Here is a 27,674-nt window from a genome sequence, read left to right as displayed (position 1 = left end):
TGCTCAAAAAGTGGCGTATTGCAGGGACGAACAGCGTTCGGAATGTGGGCTATTACATACTCTTGCTTTTATGTACTCGTAATGAAATATACTATTTCGAACCTTCTTTTGATTTTTTCCTGTTGGTCACGTCTTTCCCGGACGCTCTGATGCATTACACTTGCACGCGAACTTCACATATATCAATTATCAACTCGTTCGTTCACCATTCGAGTCGCCGACAGTCGCCCGACATAGTTGAACTTACGAGCGTGGCGTGGCACGTAACTTAAAGAAAATGACAGCACGTTTCCAAGTTTCTAATTTAACGATTAACGGACTTTTATTAACGGAAGTTGAATTTAACGGAAGTTAACAAAAGCGTTAACAATTTTTTAAGTTAACTTAAAAGTTAATCCGTTAAGCAAAATGTTAACTTCGTTAATTAACGATTAACGGATTAACGAGTTAATGCCCAGCTCTGTTGAAACTGATTGCTGACTAAATCTGACTACTTTTAAAAGTCACAACTTAACGGCTATTAACGATGATTGACGGAAACTTAACCAAAAATTCCTTTCTCATGATAATTGAGGTTTAAGTTCTGCTTCAGTTATCTTCTTTACAGTTGCACATGGCTTTTGTCTTCTGCGTACGAACAATACAAAGAGGCATATGCCGGATACTATGAGAGAAATAATGCAGATGACAGTAAGGCCCAGCTGTACTGCAGCCGTGGAGTATGTGCCGTGGTATACGAGCGATCTCAATGTTTCTGGTAATTCATCTACACCCTGTAAATAAAACGAAAAAATGTTTATTTGGAATTTTAAATTATTAAATCTACTAACGTCAGAAATTATGACCTATGACCTATGACCTTGAAGTATTTGTTTCTTCGCATTTTTTATTAACTTATTTTAATCCTTAAACTTTGATCGATCTAAAGATCGCATAATCGCAAAACCTGATCTATTGTATAGGGAACAATTAAATATTCTTTTCCGTATAGTCATTAAAATAAATTTCAGATCTCCAACATGGAATTTTTATATGAGCTGTGTTTGACGGGCAAATTGAACAGATCGATGATTTTTTTCTCGCCGTTCGAATGCTTTCGAATGAACATTGATTAATATTGATTGAGCTTGATCGAGGAAGAAGAAACAAAGGAACAAGTTCTTTGTTTTTTACGTCGTTACTTTTTACAAATGGCCGGGTCTCTTAAAAGCTCTTATATATAGGTTAGTAGTGCGGTAGAGTCGATTATGATGAGTTTTAAAATTAGCTTACCATGTCAATCCATGCTACAGGTAGAATAAGACCGTCATCCAAGAAACTTAGAGACGTGTACATCGGAGTTTTTCTCACTTGGATGTTGAGTTGAAGTCTATAAAAATGTATTTTTTTGGTTTAGTTTTCTGTACATTATATTTCGGGTTCTTAGATAATGAATCAAATATTAAAATAATGAAAATACAAACGTTGATTTGCCGTTTAGTGCGATGCCGAGCGTCGGATGAATGTCCAGGTACGATTTGTGGAGTTCGGGGTTAGGTTTGAGGCCGGTCACTTGCTCTCTTAGCATCGGATCTCCGCGGTAGAAGTGAGGGAAGGAAGCGAGAGCTGGAGCACCTGCGAAAGAATTCCTATATGCTTATTATCTATAGTAGTGAAAAATTTGTGTTTGCTATAGACCGCAATTCACAACCAAATAAGACAGCCGGCCCTCGACCGCTTGAAGCTGTCGGTAGCGTCTGCATAATTAGGTTCCTTCTTTTACTCGGGTAATAAGGAAAAAATATATGTAAATACCGCCGATGACGTGTACGAATACCTACAAAAAATGGGAAGGACATGAACTTCATGAACATTGACTGTATAGCGCCATTCAAACTTATGGGAGGCTCACAATTTCGCACGAGAGGCTACGTAGAGCACAAGTTCAGGCATTGGTGAGACAAAAAGGGATGAGTTCGGTTCACATTCCTGCCAACGATTTCATCCAACCGCAATAGAAAGACCTGCGCTCGCTAACCTTGCCATAAAGTTTGAATTATATTTACCCATAGCGCAAGCTGTGACGTTGATAACGCCGCGCGGCGGGCAGTGGCCTGTGTCGAGCTCGCAGAAGCACTGGTTGGCGGCGTTGTGTGCTGGGTCGTCGAACACGTCCAGCGGCATCCGGTACCGCATCAGCTGGACCCCGTCCGCTATCTGTCACAGATTACAAGCTCAACGAAAGCGGAAATAACGAGCCATACGAATCGATATGCTATCGATTTCCTTTCGCTGAGTGCACGTGGCGTTTGAAACTTTTTGACGTGACAGGGGTAATGTTTCGTACGTCCTTTTGTTATCTAGAACCTATACGACTAGACTGACTTCGAAATACCGTACTTCGAGTTACCTTTTTGACGTGTATGAGGTCTATCGTATCGTCAATCGGGCCAAACGAGAGGAAACCGTAAACACTTTGGAGTATTGTGCGTTAATCTTAACTTCCTTACTAACTTTACTAATATTTTAAATGCGAAGTAACTCTGTCTTGCTTGCTTTTGCGCCAAAACTACTAAACGGATTTAAGTGAAATTTGGTACAAAGATAGCATGGTATATCTAGAGCCGGAGAAAGGACATAGGCTAATTTTTAATGCGAAAAAAAGTTGTAAGGGGGATGGAAAGTTGTATGGAAGTATCATCATTTTATTTAGAAGCTTGAAACTTATTTTGTAGGCTATTAATTTTATATAACTAAATATGATATTCAAAGTTTATAATAGTTTTACACTCAAGGATGCAAAATAACAATATGTACTGTATTCTGTTTAATAATACGCTGTAAACAAATATGTACAATGAGAATATAAAAATTCTTAGTTAGACGATTAATTTCCGCTTTTTTAGTTAGCGCAACAATGTAACTGGATGTCTAGAAACAGCTTGCTTAAAGGTTAACGCACATTACTTCACTCCTTGTCCACCCGGCACCACTCCGCCTCGCGATCGCCGCGACGTTCACTTGTCGTCGCGACCGCCTCGACGCCGATAATCGAGCGGGATAAAAGAGGACAAACTTGCTTGCACCGGTGGAAGGTGATAGACCTTGCGCCCATGCAAGCGAGAATTACAACGATTTGCTAATAATAATTTATATCTTTAATTTCTATAATCGTTATTGATCCTGTCCCATCGGCGACGTCGAAGCGGCGGCGACAAGTGACTGTCAGGCGGTGCCGGGTAGGCGAGGAGTTAACGACTCGCTGTTAACCCTTTAGTTTTATCAGTGCTTTAAAAATATTTTTATTTCTTGTTTCCTGTTGTCCGACCTATACGTTCTTATCTAGTGGCGTTTGTTTTTATCTTTTGTTTTATTCATACGTCGTACTTTGGTATCTGTTTCGGAAGTTCAACCATTGAATTGTTGAGCTTACAAAGAAAACTAGAAAGATAATAAAATATTTTAGGTTGAATTTTTCGGCAATGGAAACTGACGGTTAAATCTTGAACATTAACTATATTAAATGTTTACCCATTTGCATATTATAGCTACAGATAAAAACCTTTTTATCAACCGTTAAGTTGTTAGTTTAGAACTTACCTCAACATCCTTTTCGTAAACGAAAGGCAGACGTCTGCAAAGATTGGTGTACAAGACGTACAGAGTCTTATTGCGATCCAACATAGATGGTGGGAATATTGTTCCGTCGGATGCTTCTATGCTGAAATATTAATTAAATTTAAATAAGACATTTAGGGAATACTGTAACAATGGAAAGGAGTGACAACATGTATAAAAAAGGTGAAAAGCTATGTGTTTATAGCGGACATCCTAGAGATACTTAGCCTAGACCAGTTTCACAACAGTTCTTCGACTTGTGAAACCTCAATTTTATTCCTACAATCTTACACCTAAGGTTAGTACCCTTGATTTGATTGACACGTTTTTGCGAACATTGATTGGATCATTAAAAAAGTTAAATTACCCAAAGATTCATATTCCTAGGAAGTTTATTGATATGCGTGACTAGTATAAAACTTTATTTTCTAAACACGTGCCGTTAATAACACGAGTATATAATAATAATAAGTAATCGTGTATATAATATCGATTGTACGAACTCTTTAACCATAAAGTGACAATACAAATTTTAAAATGGTAGAGACGATTTTTGGCGATTATAGAGAGATCGTAACCGTTGGTTTTTACTGCCAAAAGACTCGTACAATTATTTTGCTATTGACAAGTGGGACGATATGTTTTCGTACGGGTATTTAGTCAATCAAAATTTACAGTAACTTAAATCATAAAAGTGACAAGCCATGGATAGTAATTAATTTAAAATAAATGATCGTATTAATGATCACTATTTGTACTTTAGCTGGTCATTTCCGTATAGTTAAACTACTAAGCGTGTTTTTCTGAGACCTAAATCTCCGTTTAAAACATATTGTTATCTCTGTTTTAGTCAAAGATAATGTCAGGAATGACGACATGTTTTATACAGAAGTTTTGGTCTCGGAAACTAACGGTTATATTTCTTTTGAATAATCTACGACCAACGGCTATTTAGCAAACATTTAATTCTAAATACAGCAGTTAATGTTCAAGAACGTGTTTATATTTTTACAGACTATCAATATGTGATATAGATAGAGACGTCGCATGTAATTGAGATAACCTACTGAACTATAGATACATAGTTAAAATAATCGTACATAGAGTCTCATTGAGTTAACACGCTCAATGGCGTTCATAATGTATATATTTTGAAGGAAACATTGTTGGTTTACATTCATCTATCAGCAATAAAATGCATTAAATAATACGTCTGTTATTGACGTCATCACATATTTGAAAGATTGGATGTTTACCGTCATAGTCCGACAAAGGTATCTGACCCGGTGGGTATAATTGATGCTAGAGTATAGAATTATAGACCGATAAAGTCGTCTGACCCTGTGGACATAAGTCAAACTATGTTATGATTATGTCACAATTATGACTGCACTGCATTTTAAACTTATTGTTCCAGGTCACTTTAACTGTCAAGAACTATTCGTAGTTTCAAAAAAGAGGAGATACCTGTTACAATCCCGGCTCGACCAGTAAGGTAAATAATCTCTTCCATCCAGCTCCTGTATTATATTCATCTTGTCTTTGTCAATTTCACCCGTGTTTATTGTGAGACGTTCGGAAACAGTGCCGTTTTTCTGGAATTATTGAAATAAAATCAACGTGAGTTTCCGCTGTTAAAATACCTGCACATAAAACATAGTACTATTTCTGGTTTTTTCAAGAGGACTGAAAGAGATGACAAATTATTTGTACAATTTAATAAAATTAAACTGATTGATACTTACAGTAACCAAAAGTCCAAACTTTTTGAAGTTCAACTTTCCTTGCAGGCTTAAGATCGGTTTTGCAGTGTCGATTATGGTGTCATCATAGCCCCATAGAAACCTGACGAAGTAAATAAAACGTTAACTTCTGATTTATGGATTTAAAGCTTCAGCTGCAAATGCTGCAGTGCTGTCTGACATGTCTTTACGTGTCTATGTTCTATAAGTAAGAGGTAAGTGTTTATGATGTCTTTCTAACCGTTGGTTTCTTGGACCAAAATCTCTGTATAAAACATATCGTCATCCCTGTCATTAATTTGACAAAACTAAAATTACAATATGTTTTGAACGGATCTTTTGGTCTCAGAAACCCAAGGTATAAAGTTTCGCAAACACATTTCCCAAAATTCTATACCTTCTTTTCTTACTCAATTCCTTTTTTTACATTGGATTCATGGCATTGCAACTCATGCTGGGATTTATAGTTAGTTTAAAATAATTATACTTTCTAAGGTTCGAAGATGCGACTTTATTCCATCGTAAATTACATACAAAAACAATGATTTGTAGCATTAAAGTGACATATTGAGGCCAGCGTTGTGTGCTCTCGTTGATTACAAACGCTACGCCCATCAATTAGTAGATGTTTTAAAGTGATTAGTCACAGCCAAGGAAACACTTTTGTTGAGGAAAGATCAGATTTCGATGTACTTTGCAGCATTCATGGTAGTACAAAACACTGTACGTACCCTTTTTTGTTTATATAATGCAATGCCTCTGATACCTTTACCTACTTTCATGTGTTTAAGGGCAGCGTTCACTTCGATATTTTATCTAAATTAATGCCCGCTGCTTCTTCCTTATCTCTTACTAAGAAAAGTAAAGGTCAAACTTGGTGCATATTACCTGTGTACAGGCAATTTGACGAATGCATCGGGATGATTGCCGAAATTGAGCGCAGTGTTAAGAGTCATTTGGGCAAAACCATTAATCTGCATGTCTTTCGCTTTTGATATGACACCCTGTGAATAAACTTGTATTATTATCATAATTAGGAACAACTAGTATATATATTTAAAAGCAAAACAAGGAATCACAATCATACGAAGAGACAAAATGTTGACACCATAATTCGCCGTCTGATCATTGTTTGGGACTGAAATTTTAGAATTTTTAGTTTTCCTATGAAACAAAGACCTTTTAGTTGAACATTATCAAATTAAAGTTATTCTTTTATTTTACGCATGTACACTTTTAGGCAAAAAAAGTTATAAATTGAAAATGAATTGGTTTAGTGCGGACGGCCTTTGCTAAGAGCAATCTTCCGGAAAACTATATAGGAGTTAATGGAGCAATCAAAGCAACAAGCAATCTTATATGTATTTTATTGTAAGGGAATACTTACGAGGAGTGGAAGATTGGGCACATTGACCTGGTCGAAGTGAGCGCCTTTGGACTCTTCAGGCAAAAACCTAAAGTCATTCCTCTCGTTGTAGCTCAGCTTGTCCTTGTCAAACTTTATGTTAACTCGCTCCAGTTGTTGCCTGCGAATGGAAACAATCATTAGATTTTTTAAATTACAGTCATCGTCCAAGATAATGTTACACACTACCTAAAGGATATTGTTAAACAAATTTTGAAACACGTACATGTTTGTCGCGAGTAAAAGTACATATGTCTTTAGTTTTTATTTATGTCCCTTTCATTGTCATCGCCTAAATGACGAGGTATTAAACTAAGGGCTTCTCGTTTCGTTTTTTTTGACTTTGTTTTCTAAATAAATAAAGTATGCAGTCCATTGCTATAAGTTGGCTAGTACGCGTGGTAATTCAGAATTAAATTCTATGCTTATAATAGGATTGGTTCAAGGTGTAAGGGTAAAAAAATGTTTTACGGGTTTTTAATTGGACTTATACGGATTTATAAACATTTAATGGACAACACGAGCGTGGATCTAAATGCAGTATTACATATATGGATATTCCCTTCGACTACCAATTAATGTTCTAATCGCAAAATACAAGTAACACAAGGTCAATACCTACGGTAAATTATTTTAAACGGACTTACTCCAATAAAACCTAGTCTACTGGCCCACTAAAATGTATTTGTATGTTAGGTTAATAGTAGTAAAATTTACTATCTGAAGTGTTAAAAGAAGAAGAAAGGAATACGTTCCAACTGTAGTATGTACAAAAATTTCCTTGCTAAAAGTTAAATTAATTCAATTAATACTAATTTGGTTGAATCATATACACGTGATCAATTAATACTTCTGGATACATACTACGTAGTTTTATAACGATATCAAATGCAACCGAGGAGCTCGAGCATACATTTGGAATGACGAGCTTTTTTCAATCATGTTGGCTTGCGTATTACTGGTAAAATTGTGACCTTAGCTCTCATTTGTACTATCTTAATTCGAAAGGGGAATATATACAATAATTTACAGTTAATACGTAGAAGGGAAAGCAAGAAGGTTATCGTGATCGCACTTTGTTCAGTTATTTGTATTTACAGTATTGTTTATTAAACGTAATTACGAGTATACGCCTTTCAATTTAAAATGAAAGTTAAAATATTAGATTAAATATAATACATAAAAACTAAAATATGTCATTAAAAGGTGTCCCTTTAGGCAAGGTTCCGAAGATACTGGCAGCGTTCCCCCTTTGAATGGCTAGACTAATTCTTTGTCCGAGGTAGCTGCCAGCTCTTCGGTCTCCTGTGATGTCGACTAACCTTTTTGCTGTTTCCTTAAAAAGCCTTCTAACGCTAATTACGAGTATATGTTATTTATTTACTAATTTACTTCTTAATCGACGCTGTTGCAAAGCACAGTGGTTAGTGTTCGGTTTACAATTTAAGAATATCACAAGAAAATGTAAAATGTTTTTTTTAAAAGAACTAGCTGTCGCTCGCGATTGCGTCCGTGCGGAATTTAAAAAACATAATAAGTAGCCTATGTGTTCTTCCAGACTATGATCTATATCTATGCCAAATTTCATCGAGATCCGTTGAGCCGTTCTGGAGATACCTTCAAACAAACATCCATCCATACAAACATTCGGATTTATAATATTAGTAAGATTCATACAAATAACGCATACGTATAAACATGTCCTTGTGTGTCTGCGCGTAGTGCAAAAATGTAAGTGTGTGTGTACGATGGTGATTCTAATAAAATACTTGTAGATAAGAAAGTAATATCGGTTCTCTTGTTATTGTTATGAAACTAGCCGAAATTACATAGATTACTACTGCTATAAATATTGACGCAAACCATCGTCATACTATCGTTGATTATATGAAGTTAAGATATTCTTACTTTTGCCCGACTAACAGGAGGGTAATATTTATCGACGTGTCTATGTCCTTTCCATTGCAACATTTTTTTTTAGCTTAACACGTTAACTTTCATGTCATAGATTGATACTACTTAGATACTTGAGGTTTCATTCCGTTCGCATTGTTCAGTGTTTTTTTTTGTGACTGAGTAGTCACTGTTTGCCTTGAGAAGGCATTTACAGTTTCACCGGGCTTAAGGTGGCCGGGCGCAGATGGCGTTTAGCCTAAACCTCGTTTTAAGAGTAACTAGTCTCGAGGGCTTCCTTCAGAGTGTTAGGCACAGACTTTAAATTATTATTTGACAAGGACCTAGTCTTGGGGTGGGGGGTTTTTAAACAAATGTTTGAAGAGGTCATAATTGTGCCATCAAATAATTTTGACTTTATAATTATTGTGAAATCAGTCGTGTTCGGTCCTCTTCCTCATTAAATATGTACTTCACTTTTTCGTAGTGTATAATGAAATTTTGTGATTATCTTTGTGTGTAATGAAATATGGTGTCGCGTGCCATTAGTTCGCCATCCCTGACCTGGTTTATTTCTTTCCCTTTTTTCTCATCATTAGTATTCCGATACCGCCATTTTTATTATTTTTTCATTGACATCTGTGACTTTATATATCGATAATTTATTGTTTGGATTACTGATGATTTCAATTTAAATAAAAATAAAGTTTATTGAAAGACCTGAGGGTTAAATTACTTATTTCTTGTTATCATTACGTACTTTACAAGGTGGTTGATAATGTTGCTACTTTTAAGTAGTGTGCATCATTTTTATAACATAAATCATCATATCACCAGTACTATAAATGTGTTAAAATTAATCAATAAAAACTTTTTAAGATAAATATAGAGTCAAGATAATACTTTAGTCTATTTGCAAAAAGTTCTTTTTTTTTCGATTGAATATTATGAATTTAGTTCTTGGTAAAGTAAAAAATTGTCATGCAACTTTTGCGAAAAGAAATTAAAAGTTGTCTGAAATCAAATAATCCGTATTGTGCCAGCAAGGTTGACTAAAGGCAAGTCACCATGGGGTTAACTGGGGCCTTATAGTAGGTATATGAGCATCATACTTACGAGTACACATATGGCCCAACTTCCTCCACATGTAGTCGTTTCGCTCGCCTTTCTTTGACGTCCTCCCAGTTGGTGTAGTTAAAGAGGTAGACCTTCATCAAAGGCTGTACGGAGGGCCGCCGCCACATGTCATAGGCAACACTGTTGTTTCTTATCACCATGTTCTAAGAAATAAGAAAAACATTTATCGTGGGTTTCCGACACCAAAATTTCCGTTTAAAACATATTGTTATCTCTGTTTTGTCAATGATAACAACAGGGATGACAGTTTTAAACAGAGATTTTGTATAGCTACGAGGATGGATATAAAGGATGTTACAAATTACAATTCTTTACATCCAACTGTACTAAATAAGGTACTAAATTTCAAATGTACTATGAATTTCAAATAGGAATATTCATGAACTCAAAATCAAATTGAAAATAATATTACATATAATCTGTTGAGTTTTAATAATAATTTTTATTTAAAAAATGATATCCACGCAATACAATGTTTATTCTAAAAGCGTTTTGTTTCCGTAAATAATTTTATTACTTCAAGCTATTTTTTTTTCGAGTAAAGGTGGGTATAGACTAGGGCATTTACTTGTAGCTGAACAACGAGCCGCTCTATGATATGTTCTAGTTTGTCACTCTTTCACGAACCAGACGTGTTTTGGAAACTGTGCTTTTACCTTCATTATACCATTCGTAAGAACATAACATTACATAGAATTTTTACACCATAAGTCACTGAGGTACAGCAAAAATACTTACAGATAAAATAGCGTCGTTGATTGTATTCGTGAAACAAAAGAATATTGTGCCGATGAGACTTAGTGCGAAGGTGGCACACAGGAGTACGAGTACTGAAATTAAATAAAACATTATACATTTACCATTTCCACTATCGAACAAATGTACAAAATCAAATTGACTTCCCTCTCGTTCTCTATAAAAAATGGAGATACTTTTTTTGCATATATTTCAGCAGTAAAAACCCACGGTAACTTAAAATATATACCCGATTGAAAATAACAGACGTTACATTAGCTAGAAAAGTCCTGGCGTAAAATATTTATGGAACAAAGATATTTGAATAGTTATAGAGCGGACGTTTCGAGTAGTTTCCTACAATATTTTCAGCATAAATATACATACATAGTCGTCAGTACCTCAATCTGTCAAAGTGTTGAACTTTTTTAGAATATAGAAATAGAAAGATAGAAATTTTACCAGTGGTACGTCTTTTTAAGCAAGTATGTTTTGTAACGTCCAGTCTATTACGTATATGTCCATCTACACAAGGGACTGCGTAAGATACATTTAAACGATTATGTAGCGTAATAGTTCGTGTACTACAGCGAAGCTTTTCTTAAATCATAATTAATATGAGCGAAAAATGTTTGTAAACATCAGATAACAGAAATTGATAACATGATCATACGATGGTAGCTTTGAAATTATTTTAAGTTATCGCTCTACCGAATGTTCGTGATTCGAAAGCAATTGATAAAAGTTACATTAAACATAATAATTTCGATTGAATAAATAAATATTGTGACTATGAATTCGATTAATAAATTGATTGTAAACAAATGGACAACGAAAAGGACTTTTTATAGTTTTTTTTAATTATACAGTGGCTACCTTTCGCCGAAATAGTGAAGCGACTGCTGTCCGTAGACATGTTAAATCGCAGATGCATTGTCTACCTTTAATCAACGGAGGAGAGGACGCACAGATAGAGAATATTTCCCCTTCTTATGCGTTTCCTCTTTCGCCAAATCCATTTCCCCTTCCCGGCACTTCCTTATAAGAAAATGGTGGAAAGGGAACGTGGACTAAATTAAGGACACGAGCACTCATCACACATTGTTTTCACTTTACGCCTGTCTTCTGTGTGGTCGTGGTATTTCACCTTGCGAGGCGACCAACAAATATTGTTGTTGCGATAAGTATCACTGTTAAAATTAACCAGTATAGTAACCTTGAAATTCTACTGCCGTAAAATAAGGTTGACATATTTTTTTCTTGTTAAAAAATTAAAATGAGATGGGTAAAATATAATGTTACGACAACGAAAACCCTCACTAATGTGGAAAATAACTTGGACGAGTTCGAATAACAATACTCCGTATTAAATAAAATTAAAATAACCTTGACAGAAAAGAGAGCAGATTACGACAACGCAATAAATTTTCATATCATCAACGAAGCCATTGGCAACTACATTATTTATGACCAACAGAACGTTACTGTAGGCTTTTACTGATGAGACAAGTTGTTATCTCTCTCTTACTCTCTAAAAGACTGAAATATGTTATTATATATTGTTAGGACTGTTGAGGGTAGCCACACAAATGTTAGGACTGTTGAGGGTAGCCACACAAATGTTAGGACTGTTGAGGGTAGCCACACAAATGTTAGGACTGTTGAGGGTAGCCACACAAAAAAAAGGATTTATAAGGAAGCGTGCGCTGCTGCTCGTGGCAGTCTCTTTCCATCCGTCATTGCGGAACGTCTGACATTTTTGTTTATTTACGTTCGGTTTGAGTTTATCCTATTGCGAGGATTATTTAGAAGTAGAGTTAAATCCACTATTTCGCTGTTAATTTATTTCCTTTTAAAATACTTTTGCATCAAATATCTAACATCAGAAGTGGGATAGGATCCGCGTGATTCTATCCACTTTGCTCACTCTGTGTTTGTGTTTGTATTTTTGTGAAAATAAATGCAAAGAGAAAAATGTCAGATCGTTACCGTGATAATCGTTGTAGTCGCAGTAAGTTGAGTCGAAATCAGAATCGTACCAGTGTTCGCGAAGCAAGGTTAGCGTGGACCAAGCCGTTTATTCTGCATGGGAATATGTGAGTAGTGAGGCTCACGCGCTGTCTGTGTATTTCACTCTGACACGATTGTGGACGCGATCTATTCAATTTGTACTGCGGTAAGATCGAACCAATATTTTTATATTTCAAATTTCGATGCCAAATAAACCAACATCTGACTTTTTAATTAATGTTAAAATGTGTTCTTTACTTAAGACTGAAATTGAATACCTCGATCAGTTCATTAGTGAGTGTCAGGTAAGGCCGAGTCGTGATAAGATTAAAAACCTTTGCCTGAATCAGATGGATGTCATTATGTCGTAACAGTCATTGGTGCCCTTTATGATTATGAGACGTTTTTGTATCAGGAGATGATGCTTCTAGGGTATTTTCAGGACTGACAAACTGCGGGTTGCCATTAATATCATGTAGAGGACGGACTGCGGGACGCTTGTCCTACATGGTGCCATGGTGAGGAGAATCTGTGCTGTTTGATGATCCGATGTAGTTGTTACTGGATCTGTGCTGTTTGATGATCCGATGTAGTTGTTACTGGATCTGTGCCGTTTGATGATCCGATGTAGATGCTACTGGATCACTGTAACCCAATACACTGAAGCAAGTTTAATCTATAAGGCCTGTGGCAGTGTGGTCCCTGAAACGCGCGCCTGAGCGGTGCCTGTCTGCAATCAGCGCGCCACAGCCGCGCCTGTCTACAATCAGCGCACCTGAGCGGTGCCTGTCTACAATCAGCGCACCTGAGCGGTGCCTGTCTACAATCAGCGCACCTGAGCGGCGCCTGACTACAAGCAGCGCGCCACAGCCGCGCCTGACGACGAGCAGCGCGCCAGTGCAGCGCCTGACGACGAGCAGCGCGCCCGCATAGCGCCTGCCAACGAGCTGGTATCGAAAGACTGCCTGCCATTGTTACAGACGAATTCCAGTGTTGAAGATGCTGGAAGAACGAGCCCGAGGACGGTCTCATGTCAGGAGAAGCCGTGTTAGGACTGTTGAGGGTAGCCACACAAATGTTAGGACTGTTGAGGGTAGCCACACAAATGTTAGGACTGTTGAGGATAGCCACACAAATGTTAGGACTGTTGAGGGTAGCCACACAAAAAAAAGGATTTATAAGGAAGCGTGCGCTGCTGCTCGTGGCAGTCTCTTTCCATCCGTCATTGCGGAACGTCTGACATTTTTGTTTATTTACGTTCGGTTTGAGTTTATCCTATTGCGAGGATTATTTAGAAGTAGAGTTAAATCCACTATTTCGCTGTTAATTTATTTCTTTTAAAATACTTTTGCATCAAATATCTAACAATATTATATTATATATCGCGATATAATCTATCCACAACTAATTAAGTATATTGAATTTAAATCCTTAAATATGACAGTTTTAGAAAGACTGGCTGTGGTTCGCGACTCCATACCGGCGGAATTAATTAAAAAGAAAACTTAATTAGTAGCTTAAGTGTCCTTCCAGACTATGTTCTACATATATGCCAAATTGAATCGCGATCCTTTGAGCCGTTCTGGAGATACTTTCTAACAAACATCCAACCATCCATCTGAACATTCGCATTTATAATATTAATTATTATTAATAAACATTTAAAAAAAATTGGTAAGGAGTAATTTTTTATAATCAACATAATGATCGTCATGTTTCGTTTGTTTTCTAAAAAATAACGCGTGAAATAACAATGTATTTAGAGTACTCGTATTCTTGTAAATTATGTGCTTACGTAATTCCAATTCTATATCCATCAAATTCAATTCCTGTTACTATATCATTACGAAATCCCAACAATGATACTAAATATTAACGTCATATGTTTATCTTACAGGTCAAATATTAAACTCGACTTTCATTGAAATATGATTAACACGATTCATACTCGTGGTGTTACGTTAAGTTTACATAGACGTTATTACGATCAACTGGAACGTATGAATAAAAAAAATAAAAGAAAAAGTTATGTTGCAATAATATTATGTTCTACACAAATACATATATCTTTTTACCATTGTAAGGTGGTCTTAATTTCGTCAATAGCGAACGGATCGTTGCCCATAGACATCTGCAATTGCAGATGCGTTGCCGACGTTAGAAGGGACGCATAGGAAGAGAATATTTCTACTTCCTATGCGTCCCTTTCCCATTATTTCTTTAAAATTGATTTTAAAGGAAATAGGGAACGTTGAATGAAATAAGGCCTTTAGCACGCGCACTCAGCAGTGTGAATATGAATATACTTCTAGAATATCATTATTCAAATATCCATGATTTATATAAGATATTTAAGTTCTTACTTTTGGAAGGATAAAGATCTTGTTAATCTGTATCAGTGGAGTTGAAAAAGAACATAAGTCTTCAAAAAAAAGGGTTCTGGCATTAGTAGGACCTGATTGAATATTAGTCCATTCTTCAAATTCAATATAACTGACGGAATACGTAAAATAACTGACGGAATACGTAAAGGAATAATAACATTCGAGGTTATAGTTCACAGTCGTGTAATCTATACTTTAAAGACATGTCCGTCACTTAGTAAGATTAAATTTTACTAATATGATAAGTGCTTACAAGGTTTTCGGTTCTAGTGATGTATCACTCGATTTATTTTAATTTTTTAAGCAATAACAACAGTGGAACTCTAAATTACCAGCGGTAGAGCAAAATAGTTTAAACATCGTCGTAAAAACCTTAGTTTTAACTGCACAGTTTCAACTGTACAATCGAAGTGCACTGAAGGTAGGCAAAACTGAGAACTGAAAAATTTAACTGGCAGTTCAAATTTTGCCTTCACACTCACGAAGTACCTATAATTATACAGTCCGATTGTACACTGAAAACTGAAAGGGTGTAGCGTGTTTTACCTTCGAAAATGTTGACGAAAGGGGTGGGAATATTTCCTCGTTGTTTAGTACTAGCTGTAGCCCGCGACTCCACTCGCGCGGAATTAAAATAAACGCTTTATAAGTAGCCTGTATGTTTTTCCAGACTGTGTTCTATATGTATGCAAAATTTCATCGTGAACCTTTGAACCGTTCTGGAGATATCTTCAAACAAACATCCATCTAAACAAGAGCATTTATAACATAAGTAAGGTATTCTTAATCGATGAATGGTTAGAAAAAAAAGCTGACAGCGTACTGAAACTTATTTAGACAATTTTTTTCTTTATGGTCAAAAAACAATCCAAGCAATCTAAAAAATGCAATATAATAATATTAAACGGATGTATACTATTTTTTCTTTTAATTGCATAAGTTATATCCGAGAAACTATTTTTGTTAAATGTCTTAAGAAAAAAAAAACAGAAATGTTAAGGTAAACATTTGCTATAGCAGTTTATTATTAAGTATGTACTATAACTAACTTTTAAATTAAGAAATAATAACTTAATGCATATTTATCAACTTCACTGTGTAATTATACTCGATTAAACGCAATTTTAAATATATTATTGTCTGTTACCTTAAGTGGCGTTAGTGAAGTTATAAAAAAACTGAAGCTTATGTAAATATCATTAGTTAATAACCATTGAGACAATTAAAACAATTATTGCAATGCAAGATTTCAAAACCTTGTGACAGAATGATTTAGCAGATGTTTTTTTTTCCTGTGGAATGATATTTCTCCATTTCCATTTTGTCCATTGTTATATGCAAATAATCGCTGGTTAATTGTACGATTAGTGTTGAAATGTTAATGATTTTTTTTGTTATTAGTGTCGTGGTTAGTATAGGTATTAATACGCAATACTTTGATAAGTATTTTAAATAAAAAGAGTTCTGTTTTTATTTAAACTTCCTGAATAAAAGGATTATTATTATTTTTCTCACATCGTAAGAGTGAGTCGAGAATTTCTTAAACTAAGTATAATATATCAACTAACGCAATAGGAATACAAAAAAAATCTATATTTTGATAAGACTAAAATATCTAGGAAAAATTATATTCTTCTCTCTTCGAAATCGCCCAAGATGTTTCAATTTCTGTTAGTTAACATAAGATAAAGAAATGGTCACCTATTTTATCGTCATCCCGCTCACTCAATTCGAAAACAGACAAGAAAAAGAGATGACAATATGTTTCTGTATGGATGTATCCGTACAACAGTACAACTCACGATTAGTCGTGACCAAAAATATCAACTACGCATTTTCTCAACAGAATTGTCTGTTGAGATAAAAACGTATACGTTTACACTTTGACTTTTAAGAGACTGGACTTGTCAAGCTCACGCATTTCCCTCTTCAAATAAAAACTAACAATATCTTCAAAACTGCTTGTGTGCTCGTATTGTGTTAAAATTTTGACAACGCTCACTGTTCATAAAGACGTTTCAATTTTACGTGTCAGCATGATACTTGCACTTGTGTGAGGGTGGGTTTTCTGCCTTGTCCCTTTCTCTATAGTCAAAGATCACATAAGAGTGAAGACGGTCACATTGAGTACTACAATTTTGTTAAATGGGAATCTAAAAAGGCAACTGTTATTCATGTTCAATGAATATATGTACCAACAGCCTTGACAAAGTTGTTTTTAATTTTAACAAATATATGATAGTAAATGTTAGATAAAAAGTTAACGATGTTATTAATACTGAAGAGTTTTAATTTTACATAATTTATTTTAATCAATATGTGGGTTTCTAACAAAATCGAACTCGTTATATCGTAACTTTTGTGCTAATAACAGATACAGTCTAAAAGTAGTTCATATCCCGAGAGCCGCCAATGCAGAGTTTTAACACGGCGTTAAAAAAGCGCCTGTGTGAATGCGCTCTTAAGATATCAATAAATTTTCATTAATATACGTTCTCGCTACATGGTGTTGTTCTCCGTTGACGAATTTTGCTAAGGCAAGAGGAAGTATTTCCTCGTGGCGTGTTAAAACTTCCCTAGATCTCGGGGCTTGCGTAGTCGCAATAGATGATGGCAACCGACGGGGTTTAGCGACTAGGTATCTTACATTAAGCTGTTTTCCCCCCAAAAAATAACGTATGCTTTGAAGATCCTCCCCCCCCCGATACCAAAAAATATTAAAGCTATGTCTAGTTATCTCAACTTAATACTAAATCAATTTAATACGAAATCAAAATGGAAACGATTAAATATGATTACCAGATTTTTTCTCTAAAAGACAAAATTTACATAATGCGCCTAAGAATCTATAAAACACGTGCTTAGAATTGATTAGCTGTAATTGATGGAGTTTGTCGAATTTGTTACATTGTAATCAACTAGCTGTTGCCCGCGACTTCGTCCGCACGGCATTAAAAAAATATTTAGTAGCCTATGTGTTCTTCCAGACTATGTTCTACATATATGCAAAATTTCAGCAGTTCTGGATACCATATAAGAAACACACATCCATCCACACATCCATCCATACATCCATCCATCTAAACATTGGCATTTATAATATTTGTAAGATTTAAGTTATGTATTAAACTTTTCTGCGAAAGTTATCTAAATATTTAAAATCCACACAATTTAGTTGTTTAAGAGTTCCTTTTTTAATGTGCATCACATGTGTCACTCCTGCTTTTTAAAATCTCTTTTAAAACTAACCCAGTTGTACTTGAAATGCACATCTGTAGATCCCTGAGGTAATCGTAATACGGCTGTAAGAACTGACTCTGCTAGGTCCTTATACATATTAGCTTCGGCTTTCGACTTTATCTGCTTGAAATAAATAAAAAAAAACTATTGCCATTTCAGGCTTTAATCTATCATTGTTACAGATTACATCCAGACACATTTAGCTGTTCTGGAGTTACTTGGTTATCTTTAAAAACTTTCGTATATATGATCAGTAAGAATAATATGTCTTTTTCGGGTATTACAATGCAAAGCATTCATTATACTATGGGTTATCAATTGCGTAACTTTACATAATGAATTCCAAATCGACGCGTGCGCACTAAAACCTGTCTAACGATAAATATTGTGCGAACGATTTCACGTATGAAATATCAATTAAAATGCAAGATGTACACTCACAATGTACAATACACACAGTTCATGACTCTAATGAATTTGCGATGTCTTGAAGGTCAATCTTTTCATATCAAGCCTAATATTAGTCTTTTAGATTTAAAACTAAAGCATTTTTTAATTGGCATTAATTTAGAGTAGAAGAAAACAAATACGATACAAATACGAAACTGTTACGAGCAGATCGTAGTTTTTACGCGGAAAAGTGAAACTATATGTAGTTCATCATCTCCCGGGCCTTTTCCCACTCACGTGGGGACGGAACACAAGGTTTTATAAACCTTATAGTTTTGACTTAGTTTTTACGGCCGGCCGCCTGCCAGTCGCCAACCTTACTTGGAAGAAATATTTTTTCTTCTCTAATTAAATAAAATACAAACTAAATAATTCAAAATTACTTCTAAAAATACACCAAAAATAAAAATTAGTAATAAAACATTGTAAATATAACACAACTCCAAGTTCATGTCTTGGTCTTTCAAAACTATATGTAGTTGAGAGGTTTTAATGAAGTTAAGAATGAATTTAAGTTGGAACTCAGTTATCTGTTTATAACATAGAACTTACGACTTTCTATTAGTACTTTATATATAGATTTTTGACTAAAACAAAACATGACGAACTTTTCATTAACATGAAACGTTATATTACTCCTGTCTTGCTGCCTCGAGTAGTGTAATGTACAAACGTAATTATTTTCCAGTCAATGGGCGCTGTAAATAGAGAAATATCAAACCAACTAGACTTGCTGTATAATGTTTCTCAAGGTGACGCTTGCAAAGTATTACTATGCTGTGTTTTGTGTTAAACTCCTTGGTAGAACCTCATTGTTAGTTCCAGGAGTATCACATTACATTCGTATCTCTTGCTTAGGTCCGTTTTGAATATAATGTCTTATTTGAAGCCTGATGGTTAAGGTTACCGACATCCGACAACGTGATGGTGGTCTCCAATCTTGCCATTAAACTATTGTTGTGAATCATATTCTACGAGTCGAAGATTTAATTGGTATGGTTACAAGAAAAATTAATAAAATAATATATGCTAATATATTAATAACTAAATAGTAATCTGCGAGTTGGGTAATTTTAAGGTTAGCAATGTATAATTATTAGATCTAATGAAAGAATCTTGTACATTCTGTTACTGTCACATTTTACAATCCAAAAATGTAAAACACTTTTTTTATCGTGTTAAAGAATAACGCGAGATAAGTTGACCAGCCTCCAGTTAGTTACCCAAGGATTGAATCTCATACATTACGAAACAGACTGTTACTTGATTTTCAATAAAAGATAAACATGAAAGAAAAGAAAATCTTATTTTGTCTTAGAAATTAATTTATATGTACATTGAAAGATTTTTTTGTTGACCGTAGGGTTATATTTTTTCGCGTATGTAAGTTTTTATGAATGTATAATTTTGCTTGTATTTAGGCTCAATTATATAAAATTTTGACGAGTGAGTTGTCGGGTTTAATATTTTTTTACAACCAGTTATTATAATCAAAAATTTTGAAGTTAAATATTTAAGGAATAAATAATAAAGATTAAATATCGCCGATAGTGAATGAGATACATTTTAAACTTTGGAACAAGTTTGTTTAGTTGAACAATTTAATATAAACAAGAATAGCTAGTTATTCATTAAATAATTTTAATATAACATTAAGTCTGACAGTTCTACCCTAATGCCACTTCGGCAAAGATAAATCGAATAACCTTTATATATAGCCCTAATAAAAAATCGTTTTAATGACTAAAAAATTCTACTCTATGTAAATATCTAGTTTTATATCAATATTTAACGGGTTACTTTGTCATTTATATAAATAAAATCGTAGTCTGTATGTTATTTTTAAATTAAAATTTGCATATTTTGTGAACATTATTTATTGGCGATACTTGAAACAAAAAAAACAGTTTTTAACATTTTTGTCTACTTTTATTCCGGATAGCCTCCGAAACGATTAGCCCGATGTTTTTTTTATATAAGTAGTTTACAATAGGAAGAAACATGCAGACGAAGTCGTGGGCAACTGCTAGTCAATAGTATTAATGAGATGGGATCTTACATAATAACAACAAGCCACATTCAAGGGCAGATAAATTGGAATAAACCATACTACTATTGAAATTAAGCAATTAAATCCAACCTTACCTTTGACTTTACCATAAAAAACTTAGTTTTCGACTTGATAGAAAAATTTGTAATATACAACATATTATAGATTTTTCTTCTTAGTTATCGCATGTTATTCTCTTTAGTTCAATTCAATATAATAAGTTTCGGAGATTCATTTGACCACACCAAATAGAGGTCCGCTATCTCTGCCTACCCCACTGGGTTACAGGCGTGAGTTGTATGTGTTATTCATACATATCTTTTATTATCTCTGGATTTATTTTGGAAAATTTTATTGCATTACTCTAAAAATATTGTAGGTACTGTTTGGTTAAACATGTGTTTTAACCCTTTGACCGCCGCTGACTGATATTATTAACCTCAACGTGGTTATATGTTGCGCCATAAATATGTATCACCACTATGCTTTCGGTATAAATACTTAATTATTTATTGATAAAGATCGCATTTCACAAGCACACATTATACGTGTCCTTGTGAAATGCGATCTTTCAATAATCATTATATGTCAAAAGTCCGCGCCGGGCCCTGGTGTGACTGTATTAAAGGGTTGACGTATGTTTAAGCTAAAATGTATTTGAAACACTAAGTTTTTTATAGTAAGGCCCTTACTGTACCTTACTGTATAGGATACAAACATGACAGTTTTTAAAAAAGTCTGTGATTACAGCTTTATAAAGTTAAAATTGTTTATATTGGTTTGTGTTAGTTTCTTATTTTCAATGAATTTGAACATACGAGTGTTGGGGTTATCTATTCCATTACGATAAGGGAAAACTATCGCATGTAGAAAGTTCGAGGAACTATTAAAAGTAATCGCTTAAATGATATCATTAAAGTTACTGTGATGATGCCTTATTTATTTATTTAAAGTGTCTCAAGTTACCGTGACTTTTACTGTCAATCAGTTGTATTTATATGCTATCTCTTTTTTGTTCAAAGAAACGAGAGGGATAACAATATTTATTTGATGAAAGTCGTAACGAAATACTGAACTAATAATTTAGTTTAACTCTTAAAAATTATCTAGTTATGATATCGGCGACAGGGAATAGTTTTCGAAAAATATCTTAGTCCTTGATAAATTTATCGCTTTATCCTAAAACTACGAACCTTCAGTTTAACTATATGGTCGAACTGTACAACTAAAGATGTGCAGGCAAAACTAAACTAAAAACTGTACAGATTAACCGATAGTTTTAATTTTGCCTACACATGTACGATTTACCTGAACAGTCCGACTGTGCAGTTAAAACTGCATGTGTGTAGCGGGTTTAAATGAGTTGTATTACTTATTAGTACTTACAGAAGTAGTATCTTTTGTCTGACTGTTGACCCCAGCATAACACCGACCACTGCTTTTTAACACCAGAGCAGTTGAAATGCGCCCGCGACCATCCCGAGCATCCCGGCAAGTTGCCCAGAGCTGTGTCCTCTCTAATCAGTATCTTTCCTACGCCATTGTTGGGAGCAATAATAACTATCTTCTCCCCATTCTCCCTCGGCAGCATAAGGCTAGTTGACGTCATTTTCTCCAAGTTCTGATGTTCCATTTTATCTTTTTAAATTTTTTACACTAGTTTCATGTTACACTAATATCCAAACGTGCCTGGTCACAGACGTCCGCTCGCGTCAATGCCCAGTTGAGAACTGATCTTTCGCTCTGGGTCAACACTTCTTATCACTGACTTATTTTTTTTCCAGCGTTGTGGTTTAAATGGGTTATCATTGTTTTACGATTTATGTATTTCGAGATATTACAAGTCTCCCTTTTTCTTAAACATTTATTCTTAATTATGAAACAAGCTAACAAACAAAGCCTTATAACAAAAAAAGGATAAAAACTGATTAGTCATTTCCGTAATTTGAGAAACAACTATTCGTTAGTACAAGAAAAGTTTAATGCCGAGAATGTGCGTCTTTAAATTGAAAACAAAAAAAATTACGACGGAGAAACAACTCAACTTTAGCTCAAGTTTTTTTTCATTCATTCATTTTGATAAAAGTAACAGTAAATTTTCATACATAGAAAAGGCCAAATTTTAATTGTTTCCAATGAAAAGGCTCCGAAACTACTGACTCGAAGCGAAAAAATCTTTCACTGTTTGGAAACTACCTTATCCCCGCGTGAGCTATATTTATTACTAGATTTTTTTTCATTCCGCGCAGATGAAGTCGCGGACAAGAGCTAGTGTCTCAATAAAGCGCTCTTAAGCATGCACAATGTATACTCGTACAGTGAATTTTCACCAGTCTTTGTTTTTCAAATAAAATGAAAGGAATGTGTTTTCGTATAGGTTTTTCGGCCGTGGGTTATCATGATTAGTTTGTTTGCTTCACTGAGCCGACACCGCAACCTGTAATTCGATAAATGAATAGAGTTCATGAACGATTCAATAACGCTGCGATGTTTATTCCGTTACTGATGGCCAATCTTTAAGTGTTCACACTGTATTGCTGTAATCGTGCGTTTCCACTGCGGAGACAATTGTATTATTAGGGTTCGTCCTATAACCATGTGGTGCTTTTTAGCAAATTTTAGAACCTTGATTTTAATTAAAACAAAAAAAAACTCGACTGACTGTAGTTTTGTGACACTTAAAGGAAAAAGACGAATCGAGTCACAGCTCACTCGTAAAAATTTATTTAGTCGTTTAGGCTCTAACAGGTCATAATGGAACATGCATTCAGACAAACCATTATCCTGCTAATATCAGAGGTGTAAAAATGTTATATTTTGTAAATTAGTCGGGTGTTACAAACAATGGAAATTATATTCAAGATGGTCGTAGTCATCGGGTCGTTGTTCTACTTACAAAATTAAATGGAATAATGAATCGGTGGTCGGGACAAATTGCCCCTTCCTGTCACAATTGCGATGCATCTTGACACGATTACTTGATGATCTAACACAACCGTTACTGTGAGTTTCCACTGTTTAAAAATTTGTATAAAAACATATTCTAAACCCTCTCAGACAGAACGATATGTTTTATTACAAGTGATCTTCCTCTTTCGGCGCCACCGTGTAACGAAGGTTGGCGATCATCTGCTCGAAATATACTACGCCTATCCCATCCTCGTCGCCAATTTAAAAAGATGTTACTGAAGAAAAACTACGATTATGACTGGCGTCGTTTATTGTCATATTTGACATATATATACAATCTTACAATTCTAACCTTTAAGATGTTATCTTAAAAACCTAATGGCTCTATATACATTTCACCATTAGCTAAAATTTACAGCAAAGAGGTTTTCGTCTTTCCTGGACGTCTTTTCCCCTGTATTTTTATCTAATGATGTAACTGTATCAATTAGTACACAATACCTGACCAACAGGCACAAATTTGTTATTGAATCTAACATTCACTACAAATCATCATCATCAGCTCACTATACGTCCCCACCGAGGGGCACGGAGCCTACCCCAACTTAGGGGTGACTAGGCCATAGTCAACCACGCTGGCCTAGTGCGGGTTGGTTGACTCCACACATATCTTTGATTTTCTTCTCAGATATGTGCATATATGTAAATCGAAAACACACATTGGTACATTGCGGGATTCGAACCCAAGACATGCGGATAGTTAGTCAAGTGCTTAACCCCTGAGCTACTGACGCTGCCTACAAAACATACTGGGTAAATTATGCATATTGCATTCAAATCTTTCTTGTCAATTTTTTTGCTCATACTAAATGCACATCATACTAGCAGTACCAATACAAAAACTCTACAGTAACGTTATTTTTTTATAATTCAAGTTATGTATTAATCTAGACAAGGAAGTACTACACAAATTATAGCTTCTACAGCTAACTTGCATTAAGTCGCTTCGTCAAGAGTTCTGATATTGAGTTCAGTGCATATTCTTCAATTTTTACAAGTTTACATTTTAATATTGAGCGATTTAAATTGAATGTTATTAGTAGAATAGTAATTTTTGTTATCTAGTTGCGTTTATTTCTTACTACAAAGTATTGGTGCTGCAACAATTTTAATCGGAATATACTTGACCTCAGTCTGATAATGTTTCGAAATGGCGCCTGTTTCCGTAGCATAATGAAGCTTTACTAAATAAATAATTATCAAATTTAATAGTAGTCATCGCATGATTCCAAAAATGAACTTTTTGTCATTCGTTGGACTAGTTAAAGTTACTAAGTTATTAGGATTACCCCTGAGGAGCTAAAATACAGCCCTGAGAAAGTATATATCAGTAATTACATAAATCTACTTAAATAAAATGAATTAGTGTAATTAATAATTTAATTTAATCATGCAAAACAACTAGATAAAGAGCGTAAGCAGTTATTTAGCGTAGACAGTTCAATAAAACAATTAGATAATTCAATTCCCTTAAAGAGCCATTCGCAGGTATTTCCAGCGCTCAGAAAAATGTTTTCGAAGACGGACGTGCTTCTTTTCTATTCCTTCTCTCTTTTCTACTTGTTAAATGCAAATTCCGCCAAATTGGATATTGTAAGACAATTTAAAATACTAAAAGGATATCCTTTGGATTCTCAACTAAATTTCACGGAATTGGCAACAGAATATGGATATACCGCCGAAGAACATGTGGTAACTACGGAAGATGGATACATCTTGACGATTTTTAGGATTGTTCGTGGCAGAAATTGTCAAGGACCATTAAGAAAGCCACCAGTTTTATTAATGCACGGTTTGTTCATGAGTTCAGATCTGTGGATGGATTCAGGGCCTGGCGCAGGACTGGCGTATCTCATTTCGGACGAATGTTACGACTTATGGGCGGGAAATGTGCGAGGAAATTATTATAGTAAAAGACATACAAATTTAAATCCGAATACGATTGAATTTTGGAATTTTACAGTTCAAGAAATGGGACGCTATGATGTACCAGCTATGATTGACTACATAACGAATTATACATCGAGCGAGACAATTAACTACGTCGGGTACTCCCAAGGTGGTTGCATATATTTAGTAATGTGCTCAGAACAGCAGAGCTACTGTGAAAAAGTTGAAGTTGCTATTTTAATAGCGCCCGGTTCAAGATTAACTTACACAAAGTCCATTCCTTTTAGAGTACTAACTGATATATATGAAATTAGTGCACCATTCTTAATCGAAATAGGTATTTATCAAGCATTACCATGGGGTGGTATCGTTCAACAGCTCGCTTCATTTATATGCAAGGACAATGAAACTGCAGACACAACGTGCAGAGATGTTTTAGATAAATTAGACTCTCCTCATCCGGATTCTATTGAAACGGAGACAATCAGAGTTCTCTTCGGACATTTTCCAGCTGGTACTTCGATCAAGAGTATGCTATGGTACAATCAAGCGCTCAATGTTGATGATTTTCAAAAGTTTGACTACGGACCAGTTATTAACGCGGAAGTCTACAATTCGACTACACCTCCCTCGTACAATCTTAGTGCAACAACAAATCCAACGGTTGTTATAAGTGGAAGAAATGATTTCTTATCTGTGCCTCCAGATAATGAATGGTTAGTGAATCAATTGCCGAATGTAATAGAGCATGTTGTTGTGGAAGATCCACTTTGGAATCATTTCGATGTGCCGTGGAGTAAATTGACGAGTAAAGATATTCTGCCAAAGATCACTGATTATTTGTATAGATATAGCAAACCAGGGCGTGGATAATAAAATGAATATAAAAACTGTATTGTTTTACTTAGTTCATTTATTTAATATTGCTTAATTGGAAATCAAGAAACAAGGTATAGTCGAACCTGGTTAAACTAGAGTCCTAGGGACCGCGATAAATTTCTCGCTTATCCAGTACGCTGTAACGTAAGCATAATTAAATAAAAATAAAACATTTCTTATTTAGCCTTCTAAAATTGAAAACGCAGATAAACGATTAAATATTTGAAAAATATTACGTGTGTTTCGAATTATTTAAGTTTATTAAGTTTAGTTTGCTTTGTTACTTTTTTACATAGGGATAGCTTGATAATTTTTTTTTAACAAAAAATGGTTCGTAAATGGATTTCGAATACAAAACTCGTTTGTAATAGCTTTGTTTAATCATTATTGAAGCACAATATTCGTTTTGTTATCAACTCAATGTCTGGTAATTTTTTTTCTTGATAAAGATGGTTAAAACATAGGCCGTTTAAACTTGACAAATTTGTATGTTTTTATAGAGGTGTCTGTAGGTTATCAGTTGTGGTTTTTACATATTGTAACTTTGAATCTTTTTTATCATTGTATTAAAGAACGTAATATCTAAATTGTTATTTGAATACATCCAGTTAATATGTATTATTGTTCTTAAATATTAAAAAACATATAAAAGGTTTGGAAATAAAATAATAATTAAAACAATAAGTACCTATGACAATGCGAAAAATATTGGTATTTTGGAGCTATAGTTGAATGTCGTGATGTAAAACAGTATGCTGAAAGTCATTTAAATCAATTTTTAATAAAAAATCAATTTTTAATTAGAAATTGCATAAGGTTAAGAATCTTACTTATATTATAAATGCGAATGTTTAGATGGATGGATGGATGTTTGTTTGAAGGCATCTCCGGAACGGCTCAACGGCTCTTGACGAAATTTGGTACATATGTAGAACATAGTCTGGCAGAACACATAGGCATTATTAAGTGATTTTTTAATTCCGCGCGGACGGAGTCCGGTGCGACAGCTAGTATTAAATTAAAACCAAATTATATATTTTCATTCATTTATTTCAAGAACATCGAGTATGTAATAGTTAATATAATAAATAACCGAGATTCCTTATTTTGACTTTAATTATAATAAATTTTATAAATAACAATACATGTAACTAGTATCACATTTATATTTGGACAAACACGTTTCTTATTTTAAGATGCATACATTAAACTATTGATCTAATATCGCTTTAATCTAAGAGCAAAATTTAGTAGAAAATTTTCCAAATCCCAGTAAGAATTTATATTTCGAA

At 34.5% G+C, this 27,674-nt stretch overlaps 2 protein-coding genes across 2 annotated transcripts; one reads left to right on the top strand and one right to left on the bottom strand.

The window, feature by feature from the left end:
• Positions 1 to 469: 469 nt before the first annotated feature.
• Positions 470 to 22,394, bottom strand: LOC106721302 (lysosome membrane protein 2). The gene is made up of 12 exons (XM_045682378.1): positions 22,030 to 22,394; positions 10,513 to 10,604; positions 9,754 to 9,917; positions 6,727 to 6,865; positions 6,228 to 6,343; positions 5,343 to 5,442; positions 5,065 to 5,192; positions 3,580 to 3,700; positions 2,046 to 2,196; positions 1,464 to 1,614; positions 1,273 to 1,369; positions 470 to 773 (listed from the first exon to the last, which is right to left on the bottom strand). The coding sequence occupies exons 1-12, from the start codon at positions 22,274 to 22,276 to the stop codon at positions 561 to 563; spliced, it is 1,719 nt and encodes a 572-aa protein (XP_045538334.1). The 5' UTR covers positions 22,277 to 22,394; the 3' UTR covers positions 470 to 560.
• A 2,728-nt stretch (positions 22,395 to 25,122) lies between these two features.
• On the top strand, positions 25,123 to 26,458 carry LOC106721256 (gastric triacylglycerol lipase). The gene has a single exon (XM_045682598.1). The coding sequence runs from the start codon at positions 25,123 to 25,125 to the stop codon at positions 26,374 to 26,376; it is 1,254 nt and encodes a 417-aa protein (XP_045538554.1). The 3' UTR covers positions 26,377 to 26,458.
• Positions 26,459 to 27,674: the final 1,216 nt, after the last annotated feature.

The sequence above is a fragment of the Papilio machaon genome, chromosome 19 (genome assembly GCF_912999745.1).
Source record: "Papilio machaon chromosome 19, ilPapMach1.1, whole genome shotgun sequence".
NCBI classification, from domain to species: domain Eukaryota; kingdom Metazoa; phylum Arthropoda; class Insecta; order Lepidoptera; family Papilionidae; genus Papilio; species Papilio machaon.
The sequence above is the reverse complement of the archived record's forward strand: the minus strand, read 5'-3'. Positions and strand labels throughout refer to the sequence as shown.